At 32.8% G+C, this 13,014-nt stretch overlaps 1 protein-coding gene across 1 annotated transcript; it reads right to left on the bottom strand.

Annotated features, from left to right (window-relative positions):
* Positions 1 to 7,882: 7,882 nt before the first annotated feature.
* LOC143634334 (large ribosomal subunit protein eL20z-like) lies at positions 7,883 to 10,791 on the bottom strand. The gene is made up of 4 exons (XM_077102450.1): positions 10,563 to 10,791; positions 9,107 to 9,185; positions 8,879 to 8,993; positions 7,883 to 8,103 (listed from the first exon to the last, which is right to left on the bottom strand). Exons 1-4 carry the CDS (start codon positions 10,768 to 10,770, stop codon positions 8,041 to 8,043), a joined length of 465 nt encoding a protein of 154 aa, XP_076958565.1. The 5' UTR covers positions 10,771 to 10,791; the 3' UTR covers positions 7,883 to 8,040.
* Positions 10,792 to 13,014: the final 2,223 nt, after the last annotated feature.

Genomic DNA, 13,014 nt, shown 5'->3' with positions numbered 1-13,014 from the left:
GATGGTTTGGAGATGTAAAAAAGGAGACATACAACGGCTCCCGTTAGATCAGTGGAAACTCTTTTACAGAGGGGATGAGGGGTAGAGGTAGACCCAAGATGACTTGGGATGAGAGGATTAGGCGTGATTTGCTAGACTTGCACCTCTCTGAGGACATGGTTAAGGATAGGAGTTTATGGAGACGTAAAATTAAGGTTAACGACATTCAGGAGGAGGGCTATTTCTTGTTATGGCCTCTATATTTGTTGTTGTAACTTTTACCTTAGTTTTGTGTTAGTCTATCTATAATGAAATGTTGCTTGAAACGTACTAATATCATATTGTTTTAGTTTATTATCTACTGCTATTCTTTTATTTTATGTTGTATAATTTTATTTTATTTGTTTATCTATTTGCTCTCGAGTTGGGGGTTTCGCCGGATTAACCTCTCCATCCTGATAGATAGATGTAAGGTTTGCCTATATCCCACTCTTCCCAGACCATACATCAGTTTAGACTATTTGTGTGAAATACTGGGTATGTTTGATTGATTGATATGTTGAATTCACAAGTAAAAGTAAATCGTAAATACGTAACACTAAAGTCTCATATCTAACAACTATAGAACCAATTTGCTTTTCAACATAACCATGGTCTCTAAGTTAAAGTTTTTAATTTAAAGGAAATTTCCAAAATAAACTAAAAGTTAACGGTTTCAAACTAAAATAAGTTTTCAACTCCCGCCAAATAAACATGCACTCTTTGTGTGGATCCACAGGCTATGTGAACCCGCTAGGGAGCGTGTCATTTTGAAAAGACAACGCCTCTACATGGCACAAAATGTTCCGGAATAGCATGCAAATTGAAAGAAAATTAATATTCATATACCACCTATGCCCGTCGACGGCTGGCCCGCACCATGCATGACTGGTTTCAAAAGATTTTCAATTAGAATTTAATCAATATCTATATCATGGCTCATGACTGGTCTCTAAGGGTTCAATTCAAACATTTCCGTGACCATTATTGTGATTTTATAACACATTTTCTAAATTTTATGGTTTAATATAGTTCATTGTGATTAGATCTTTTTATTTTCCATTAATTAAATTAGATTGTTTATTGTGATTATATATTTATACTGCTTTGTTAATTAAAATCCGAATTTTAGAAGCAACAAAATACAAGGGAACTAGTGACACATTTCATTATTTAATAAATAATGCATGAAATTTTTTAGGATCTAAAATATTTACTTTCTTTGCTAGAATAGTTTGAATTTGTAAAGGTTCAAAGATTATTCATAATGTGAAGGAATCACGTTATCAATTTGGAGCATAATAATAATAATAACAACCTGAAATCACATTATTAACAAGTAACAACCATAAGGAGTCATCAAATCCCAAAAAAAGTAAATACTAAACCAATGAAAGTAATCAGAAATTAACATTATATTTAATTAATTGTTTATGGTACGTAAAGAAAGATAACTAAATTGGTATATAATGGATCAACACTATTTTTACTTAACTTCTCATTTAAGTATTAATTTATCTAAGCAAGATGTTAATGAATATATGTGTTTTCACATGAATTTTTATATTTCAAAATAATAAGATTTATATGATGGATTTAGAAGTCACATGACATCAAGTACTTGTTTCAAGGTCACATGATCTAAAGTACATCACAAATACATGAAATCCAACACCATTGTGAATCTCAACTCAATTTTCCTTGGCATTTGGCATCCCACTATATTGATACTTCCCGTTTAGACCGTTCTAGCTGAGTTTTTAGATTCAAATTTATCTTGTATTAATCTTATCTGATCTTATTGGTTAGCACTTAGCAGCAGCAATGTTAGACTCAGGGCCGGTCCAACGATTTTGGTGGCCTAAAGCAAGTAAAAAATCGGGGACCTTTTCTAAGAAATTTAGAGTTGTACTTTTCAAAAAAAAAAATCATCCCAATTCACAATCAATTAAATGAATAGGCTAATTTTTTAACTAAAATAGTTTCAGTTCTCTTTAGATACTCTATTTTATAATATAACCTAGTACATGATTATTTTTCCTTTAAAAGAAAACCAACGATAATTTAAATATGTTGAAACACGTCATGATGCAACTTGATTGCAGAATACTGAAAAACATCATGTGGAAAACAACACACAAATTGGTCTTTTTTAACATTGACGTTTATAATTATGATACACATATATCATTTTAATTTCGAGAAAAAATAAGCTAGATAAGATAATGTTGAATATTAACCATATGAACTTGAAACAAGTTTTGATCTAATTAGAAACTACTGTATATGCTTAAATTATTATTCAATTTTTTTACAATATATACTTAATCATTGAATTAATACATAATTCATTTAAGATTACTGAAAAAAAAAGAAGCCTACCAAACAGACTAATAAAAGTAGAAAAGATGCATGTCAAATACTATAGAGATGATTTTTATATGTATGCATTTTGGGTTTTAATTGTTCTATTTTTTAGGGCTCTAAAAAATTATTAATTTTGTTGAGAGATAAAGGGCTCTGAACCTTGGTTCAAAAAGAAAAAGCGAAGACAGCCTACCACCACGATAAAACAGTTGTTTGCTTATAATAGCTAAATAAAAATTATATATGTTATGTATATAGCTCTTTATAAAATGGGGGCTTAAATATTTGGGGGCCCAAAACCCTAGCTTAGGTTTGGTATACTGTTGGGCCGGCCCTAGTTAGATTACCTAAAAAAAGGTTGTCTTTTTCAAAAAGTAAACATTATATAAAAATGGTTAACAAGCTTAAATCCTACACAAAGTACCAGTTTTCATGCATTTGGAAAGATTGAATATGCCAAATTGAGCTCTAATCCCATTAATTGAAAATTGTAAACATTTTTACTTAAAATTTTTTTTTTTTCATAAAATGCTCAAGACTTCCATTAAATACCACCTTTGTTTAATTGCTTTCCCACACACAAAATCAAAAAATCATCAATGGCTGTGAAACTCACTGCTTCAGTTTTCATCCTCCTGCTGTCATTCTTTTCAGGTAATTTACCTTTTTGCCCCTGCATCACAATGCATACCTTACAAATGACAATCTTACATGTTCATCCATGCAGTTTAAAAGCCCATCTCAAGTTTTCTTGAATTTAACATTTTTATTGATTACTGCTTGAATTTTAACATATTTTTCTTTCTTTATGCAGTTGAGACTTTGAGATCAGTTCATGCAGAGGTTCATAAATTCAAGATTTCTCATATAATAATAATAATAACAACAACAACAACAACAAAAGAAGAAAAGAATAATTTTGGTGCTTTTTGACTGTTTTTTAATCCAAATATAGATAGCTAAAGCCTCAAGATTATGCATAAAACTAAAAATAAGTTTTTTTTTTTTTTTTAATTTTTCTTATGGGTTTGCAAAAACTTGGTGGGTGGCTAAAACCATCATCATAAAATCAAGATTTATAATAATACTAACACCCAAAAAAAAAAACTGTCTTGATGCATTTTGACTGTTTTGTTAATATATATGGCCAAAGCTTCAAGATTTACAGAAAACTAAAATAAATAATTTTTTAATGGATTTGCAGAAAACTTGGTGTGTCATGTGTGACTAAAACATCATCATAAAATCAAGATTTAAAATAATACCATCACCAAAAAAAAAAAAGGAAAAAAGAAACTATCTTGATGCCTTATGACTGTTTTGTTAATATATATAGTCAAAGCTTCAAGATTTGTATAAAACCAAAACTAACCATTGTTTTTAATGGGAAAATTTTGTTTGTCATCATGTCACATGTGTGACTAAATCATTATCACAAAACCATGATTTTCCATAAAACTAACCAAAAAAGAACAATATTCTTGATGCATAATTTAACCACTTTTTAAATCCAAATATAGATGGCCAAAGCTTCAACATTTGCATAACACCAAACATAATCATTCTCTCTTATGCGTTCGCAGAAAACTTGGTGCGTGGCTAAACCATCATCCAGCGACGAGGCTCTAATAGAAAATATCAAGTACGCATGCTCAGAAGTGGATTGTGGTGTCCTTCAAGAAGGCGGAGCTTGTTATTCGCCCGATACTCTAATCAATCACGCCTCCGTTGCGATGAACTTGTATTATCAGTCCAAAGGAAGAAACTTTTGGAACTGTGATTTTACACGTTCTGCTCTCCTTACAGTCACTGACCCTAGTGAGTGATCTATTGTCTATCAACTTATTATTTGTGTACAATTTTTTGATAGTTAGATGCTGAAATAATAATATTTGCAACTTTTTGGCAGGTTATGAAGGCTGCCAGTATATGCACAAATGACATGGGAGAAGTTATAGAAGATTTAATTTGCTTTGATCAACATATGTAGTCATAAATTCAATAAGATTATATTAAATGAAATTTTAAGCTTTAAAATATGTTTTTTAGCTTCTTGTTACGTGACACCTTAAGCAAACCCTCATCTATATCTTAAGTTAAAACCATCAACATGTTCTGGATACATTATATTATGCACAAAACCGAGTCCAAATAGTAATGTTATATATGACTTAAAGATCTATGAACGTAATTTTTAAAAGAGTTACTTTTTGCTATCCAAAAAGGTCTAGCGACGCAGCTTGTTGCCCCATTTGCATTTTATTTCGATAAAAATAATTTTTTATGGAATATAGGCCATCTCAATATCTTAAACTCTTAAAAGAGTTAGAATCAGCTTGATTTATCGATTATGTTACGGGCTGGCATATGCATCTTGAGATTGAAAGGGTTCGACTTGTTTAGCGTAACATAACATGTCTCATGATTTTGTGTTTGAATCATTCCATCATATTGAATTAATTTGCATATTATAGTTTCTTTAAAGACGTATTTATAAAGAGAGAGAGAGAGAGAGAGAGAGAGAGAAATAAAACTGAAGAGCATTTGGACTGTGCTACGTTGCACCCATGTACATACCTTATTAAAGCATCCACAACAACAAACCTTTGAAAAAACAAAAACCCTTCATTTTCTTCCACAACTACAAACATCCAGGCACCACATTTAAAATTATTAAGTATGTGTGTGTGGGGGGGGGGATCGTCTGAACATGGTTGTAAAAATCTTGATTAAGCCGATTGATTTAAAAAAAACACACACACAATAATCAACCTAACCTTGTCACAAATTTATAAAGTATGTCTCCACCGTGTAGCTCAATTGGTTAAGGGGCGTAAGACTTGGAGCAATAAATTTATAAAGTATGGTACAATTATTATAAATAAAACTTTTATTTTACGTAATAATTGACAAATAATTTCTCCCCAGCTTCCAATTAAAATTAAAATTAACCAAAAAGCCCACAAACTGATATTTCAGCCCAATTAAAATAAAAACAACCAACAAATCAAACATGGGCCTTTCTTAGGGTTTCAAAACAAAACAAACACTTATCCTGTAAAACCAAACACCACATGTTCCTCAAACTCAATGTGCCTTTTGAGAGAACCAGGGGACAACACTCCATGCCGCCAGTGTTCCGTTGCCGGCATATAATAAACCAACCATCCCTTAGTCTCTGTCGTAGAAGTAATACACTCACTTGCTTTTGCTCAGATCAAGGGCTTACATTAATTTTTAAATAAGTGTAACGTTTGTTGTTACAAAATATGGCCGATCCAAAGGGATCTTGTTAATAATAATAATATTATTATTATTATTATTATTATTATTTAAACTTGATCTCTATTTCACCCGGCCTATATTAATGGTTATATGTTATGGGGGCAGCCTCAAGGGTTTGCACATGTTCTTGAATTTTTGTTGTGTTAATTCAGGGAACTGCCTCATATCTATTATCCTACATATTATCACTGTTACTTTTTTATGGTTTTTATTGTTTTTTTTTTTCTTAAGTGCTTGATGTGTTAATTTTTTGTCTTGGTTTTTAAAAATAATTTTAGGCTAAATAATTTCCTTTTAGTTACATGTACATACTTTATTAATATATGAAATGAATGTAAAAATACATGACATTGAGATATATGTACATGAAATGGTGCTTTTAATGTGAAAATATGAATCTCATTAAATACATCCGATTGAGATATACTATATATATGAAAATATGAATGATTTGATTTGGTTTAATTTGTTAACGGGGTTTAAAAAATAATTGAACAATGTTTTTCAGTTAATTTGATTATTAAATAATTTGAGGTTTGGATAACTGATGTTATGTTTAGGTAGGTATGAGCTGGTGCTGTACCGGTATTAAAAGTAGTATTTTCAAAATACCGAACTTAAAAATCACCAATTTTTGGTATAGGTATTTAAATATTTGGTCTGGTACCGAAACGGTATTGGTATTGAAAGTTAAATTTCGGAAAGTCTTGTATCTTATTTTACCGATGTTGATCTCAAATTTATATTAAGTATGCAGTGAGTTTATGTGGATTTGTGACCGTGATAGGTAAGACCTATCCGAGTAAAAAAATGTATGTCGAGTGATTATGAAGTGATGTTTTGATGATTCTGGCATTATTCAAATATATTCATTCACCAATTATGCTTGTTATCTTCAAAATTTAGTCATACACTCATTGATTTTGTAATATAATTATGTGTAACTCATTAACAACTTTGACCATATTAAACATGTTTCTTAGGCTATGCGTAGTGAATGGACTACAAAATAGTGAGTTTTGCGTATTAGGTTTTTGTTTTAGGGGTGTAGTGTGTTGTAACTTAATATAAATACATATAAAATAATAGTTAATCAAAGAAGGAAGTGGGCGACATGCGCATCCTCCCCACAAATTGCCCATTTGTTGCACTAGGGGCGGTGTTGTCGCCCCCTTCTCCTTCCCACCACACCTAGCCTTTTATAGTTATATTAGTCAACAATTCAAACAATTTTTTTGTTTTAGTTTCCGTGCTACAACGAAGCCGGTCAAAATTGTTTGTATTTGTGTTGACTCAACGCTTAGGTTATACCAATGCATAAGTTTACTAACAAAACCACACCTACACCTTCCAACAAAATTTTTTTGGGCCATTGCCGTACTGTAACGACACAAAATCAAAATCAAATGAATTTTTGTTAATTTGCCGCCTCAAGCTTCGTTTTAAATAATTTGTTTTTTGTATATAATAATTTAGTATGTTACTTTAATGAAATTTTTAACGCTTAAATTTTACTACAAGTGTTTCCGATACCGACAGGTTCGCATTGACTCATTGTCATAACGCTTAGGGTTTACACATGCTTGAGTTCATCACTGGGATTTTGCCAGCCGTCATTGCGCTGGGTAAAAAATTTAGTTATGTCCTAGCAAGCGTTAGGACATGAACAACATTACGTAGAAAATAAATAGTAGTAAATGATTTTTAAACCTCCCAATCCAAGAGATATGATCATTGAAAAACGTTTGTTGTAACGGTTCATCTCAAAAAACAAGTTGTTCCTCAATCAAAACCGTAGATGTTGCCGACAGAATGCCAAGAAGCAAAGCACGTACTGAAAACATGATCACTAGTCTCGTCAAACTCATTACATAACATACATATAGTGTATTATTCAACACCCTCCAAGCACAAATATTTTCTTGTTGGAAGAATATAATCATCGATAACCTTCTTAACGCCTTTGAAACCGTGAATTCCATCATGTCCCCGAAACTCAAACCCATCTATCTAGAGTTCTCGTTAAACTTGTTCCGAAACATTTCTCAAATCAGACGTTCCATTTTACGAACTAACATCAACTTTTACGATTTCTGAAACAGAACAATTTCTGCAACTTTAAAATGAATTGCCAATAAACAACACTAAAGTGGAGCGGATTAGATACATGAATAACACAAGATATTCAATACAATAGTAGTAGAGCAGATTACATCATTACATGATTAACCACAACCTCAAGAAGGTTTTTTGTTTATAAACACTCTAATCGTTTCTATCATGATTGAACGAAGAGTAATCGTTAATAACTTTATATCATGATCGAATTGATTTCATATATCCACTTCTTAGTTATATGGACCGCAAGTCTTAATCCCAATCCCAGTCATCATTTGTAACTCCAAAAATCACAGCAATTGTTGCAAGAATAGCCTACAATGCAAAAATCACGCTGTATTATGCAGTTCTTGATAGGGTTGTAAACGAATCAAACGTTCAGTGAACAGTTCGTGAACCGCTCTGTGGGAAGTTCATTTACGTTTGTTCTTTTAATAAATGAATGAACACGAACATGAACAGAGGTTGTGTTCGTTCATTTGTGTTCGCTTAAGTACATTTACGGTCGTTTGTTAGTTAAAAGGTTTGTTTTATATTTTTATAATATTTTATTTGTAATTCGTTTACGTTCGTTTGTTTATGATTGTTAGTTAAATGTTTGTTTTATTTTTTTTATAGTATTTTATTTGTAATAACAAACCTAACATTGAAATTTTATAATTTTATTATTGTTTATGTTCAGTCGTTTCGTCAACAGTTTGTTTACTTGCTTTAACCAATAAAAAATCTAACTTGTGCTTCATTAACAATATCAGAATAAAATCGCCGATTGGCGGATGACTTTGTTTATGATAATTATTATTATTATCACAAGTGCTTATATTTAATTAAGGTGAACCGTTAGTGAACAAGTTCATAGTACATGTTCGTTTGCGTTCATGAACCGTTAGTGAACAAGTTCAATTTACTAACGAAAAAACACGAACGAGAATTTCCATTCGGTTAGCGTTCATGGACCGTTCGTGAAAAAGTTTAATACTAAACAAACGAACATGAACAAGTCTTCTTTCAGTTCGTTTACAGCCCAAGTCCTCGAGGTTTTTAACATATTATTGGTTATTAAACGAATACCCGAGTGGGAATATCTTACAGCAATGAGGCATGCAATGTATCCAGGTTTCTCACGGTAATCGTATTGTGCACATATTAGAATAAACGCTCCAACATACCACGGTATTGCAGCCAAGAAGAAACCAATTATGAACCTTTTATAGAGAAAGCCATGATCAAATTAGTACATAAATCTTCCTTATTACTTGCTAAATAAATGATTAAACATTAAATAATATTTTGAATTAATAAAAGATAAAAGACTTACAAGCACCAGCCCATTCCAATACCGCAGCAGCATGGAAACCGCCTCTCTCGTACGGGTCTTCCTTCAGCGATCGCATAACCTGCAACATTATCGACCATAGCATAAACTAAGTTACTAAAACATAAATTTGAAAACTTGTTCAAAGCAACAATAAGGAGTATGATTTTGTAATACAATCATACAAAGATAATATTACAAGCAATCTTTTAGAAATATATAGTATTCCTATTTATGATTGTTTCGTATTTTGGTGTAACTTTAATGCATCCCTTCACATATCTTTTGTAAATTCAATGATTTTTCACATAGACAAAATATATAATAAAGAACCATTTTCTCTCTTTTTTACGGTATAAAAGCGTGGTGAGTGACAACTAAAGTTAAATCTCATAGTATACAGAATCACTGTGACACGATCCTTAAGAGTAGTTAACCACGTGATGCGTGAGTGTGTGACCATCCCCAAGAAAGATTGTACAATGAGCATCAATCAATCCTTGAAGATGCTCAATGCAGGTTGACTTGTGGGCTAGATCTCAAGGTCCTTGTCATCGTGACCCCGGATGCTACAAGATTAACTTAAACGTCACTCAAATGAAGAGAAAGTCGCTCTTTGTTATGTATTTTGTGTACTTAAAAATCCAACATTTTGCCCTAATTTTTAACAATCAATCACGTAACCGCATAATAAACCCTAAATAAGAAAAAAAAACAGTCCGCCACTTTTAATTTAACAGTCTATTTATAATCAAGTAATCATCCACATTAACATCATAACCTAACGTCATCAAACGTACTGCATTCAAAACTGATCAATTCGAAGTAAGAAAACGCCAATCGAATAAACCTCACAACAATTCGAAGCAACAAACTCCTACATGAAGATAAAATCCAACATTTTGTTTTCCACACACAACAAAAATCACAATCAATAAAATGACCACATAATAAACCTGAAGCTAGCACTCTAATCAACTAATCATCCGCATTAACATCATAAGTAGTCTAGGAGCGGCAAATGTGTCATGGTCGGGTCAAAACGGGTCATGGGTCGGGTCAACTAAAAAAAGGGTTTTTTGGGTTCGGGTCCCAACGGGTCAGGATCAAATGGGTTCGGATCAAACGGGTTTGGGTCAAAACGGGTCGGGTCAACTAAAAAATGTTTCTTTGGTTTCGGATCGGGTCAGGGTCAAATGGGTTCGGATCAAAACGGGTCAGAGTCAAATGGTTTGAGTCAAAACGTGTCACGGGTCGGGTCAACTAAAAAAGGGTTTTTTGGGTTCGGGTCGAAACGGGTCATGATCAAATGGGTTAGGGTCAAAACGGGTCAGGGGTCGGGTCAGCTAAAAAGGGTTTTTGGGTTCGGGTCGAAACGGCTCATGATTAAATGGGTTCGGGTCAGAACGGATTACTTGAAAACAGATTACTTCAAAATCAATATCAATAATAATAATACCTGTAACGGCGGCCTGATAACCGTGGACGTAATGGCTGACGTCATGACCACCGGCGGCGGATCCGGGAGGCGGCGCCGGCTGAGGAAAGCCGATGACTGGCGCCGGAGGAGCCGATGGGTAGGTGTTAACACCTTGAAAAGTACCGTAATGATGCTGCTGATCTTGATGGGTCTGCTGCTGGTTGTAATTGTTGTCTGGTTCACTCATGATTTGGTTTGTTAGCACAATTGAAATAATAATAATAAGTGTTTTGATCAGGTGGTTGAAGATTGTATGTATGTATATACGAACACCATTAATAATAATAATAATAATAATACATATAACAAGATAAATATAATCTGGGTTTGGCTAATTACCTACTGACACGTGGATATAACCTCATTATTATGAACCAACAACATTTATATTTATTTATTTTTTTTAGAACAACTCTGTTTTAGCTTTGGTTTGAAAGTTGCTCTAGGAAACTATACCACTTAATGCCGATTGACAGTTATGCACTTGTGGAACACACAGTGGAACGAGAACTCGGATGGATTTTGGATTCAAATCAACTACCTTTACACAAGATCTAGTTTAAATATTTCATTATCGTAATACACCATAAGTGATACTAGTAAGGATCGAATTTGGGTCTCCACTGAAGAACACAGGCGTTCCTATTATTAGGGCATAAGTGGTGAATGAACCCAACAACATATACTTTTGTGGATACCTTTGCAAGAAGTTTTGAATTGGTATAAAACACTAATTGTGATAACCTTTTAAATTATTAAGGATCAATTGCGTGTTTGTCTTTTCTTAAATAGAAAGTTAACATTGACAAAATTGGTCCTTTTAATTTAAAAGACTTTAATTTTAGACCATTAAAAAGACCACTTCAAAAAATCATAAATAAATAAAAAAATCATAAAATAACGCAAATTTTAGGAGGAGGAGGATGAGAAGAAGAAGTAGTAGTTTATCTAGCATCTCTCGTTTCAAAAATTAAAAAGAACATGTGCCAGTAGAGGCGCACACAGAAACTGGTTTGTACCAGATTTCATAACCGGTTACTAACTGATCCTAACCGTCAGTTAGAAACCGGGTTATATTATTGATTTCAAAACCAATTATTAACCGAACCGATTAACCAATTTTTTTATTATTGTTTTATTAAAAATCAAGTTTTTTCCGATGATTAACCGATTAACCGCTCAAATTACCTTATCTGAAAACCCGGTCTAACCGGTTAATTCCCGCCAAAAGAATTCGGTTAGCATATTAACCAATTAATGGTTAATGGTTAATCAGTTTTTGCACCTCTAGTTTCACCTCCAAACTTCATGTCCACTTTTCTTCTGGGCCAGGAAGCCCAATTCATGTTTCAATTTTAGCCCACAACATTTTTTTCATTATTTCTTTTCTTTATCTTCAAAAGTCCAAATAAAATATTCTTTTCCTTTATCAGACACATGTGATAGATATTGATTTTCCATCTCAAATTACGCTGTGTTTCCGAGTTCAACGTAAGGAATGAAAGGAAAAGAAATTGATAGAAAGATAGAGGTGAGCGTATTCTCAAGTTTTTTCTAGAAATAAAAGAATGAAAAGTTAAAAACTCTGTGTTTCTAAGTTTAAGGAGAGAAAGGAAAAGAAAATGAGGGAAAATGTGAGGTTTCTAATGTTGACTCCTTAAACCGATGACTTTATTTGTATTATTATGTAAGCTCATGTTCTTCAAACTGATCACATATTATGATCTTTTTGGCTCATTGTCTCTTGCAATTAACCTACAAAAATAATAAAAGTAATCTGAAGTAGACTCCGTTCCATTAAAACGAGTGTTTACAAAATAATAAGGGATATGGAATTCATAAATGAATTATACGTGGTGAAAATATAATGTTTCAAACATCCTAAAAGTACAACTAACAAGGTTATTCAGATCAAAACAAACTAAAAATTTGTGGAATCGAGTGGCGGTTATAGTTGTATGTGTGTGTCATGACGAAGGTGGTAGTTACTTCAAAAAGAAAAAAAGAAGTTAGAGCGTGTATGGGAAGTTTGTTTAGTTATCAACTTTGGGATGTTGGGATCGAGCCTTGTATTGGAAGCTCCTTTAGACCATCGAGCCATATGCATTTTTAAGTTTTAATTCTTTTGGACCTCATTCATTAATTTCATACTGCACAGCTGAGCTCGAGTCCAACTTCGGCTCGTTTATGTCACTACACTAGCTCAAGCCGAGCTTAGGCTCTTTTAGGTTTTTTTTAATATATAAAAACAATTAAAAACATATATAAATTAATTGATAAATAACAAGACGTCTTGTCCGAGCTTGTGAAAACAAATCACCAGCCGGTCGTCGAGCTCGAGCTTTGGAGAAAGAGCTTAAAACGGGCCGAGCTTGAGCTCTCATAAGTCAAACAAGCCGAGCTCGAGCTTCGGTTCAGCTCGGCCCGACTA

Source organism: Bidens hawaiensis, unplaced genomic scaffold (assembly GCF_021521415.1).
Source record: "Bidens hawaiensis isolate Kalapana, Puna unplaced genomic scaffold, B.hawaiensis_p1.1 tig00007048_1, whole genome shotgun sequence".
NCBI classification, from domain to species: domain Eukaryota; kingdom Viridiplantae; phylum Streptophyta; class Magnoliopsida; order Asterales; family Asteraceae; genus Bidens; species Bidens hawaiensis.
This window is presented reverse-complemented; position numbering and strand designations above follow the sequence as displayed.

Coding starts and splice junctions, on each gene's coding strand:
- LOC143634334 (XM_077102450.1), bottom strand. CDS start 10,770: ATGAGTGAACCAGACAACAATTACAACCAGCAGCAGACCCATCAAGAT. Junction 9,186..10,562: donor TTATCAGGCCGCCGTTACAG/GTATTATTATTA, acceptor ATAATGTTGCAG/GTTATGCGATCGCTGAAGGA. Junction 8,994..9,106: donor ATTGGAATGGGCTGGTGCTT/GTAAGTCTTTTA, acceptor TCTCTATAAAAG/GTTCATAATTGGTTTCTTCT.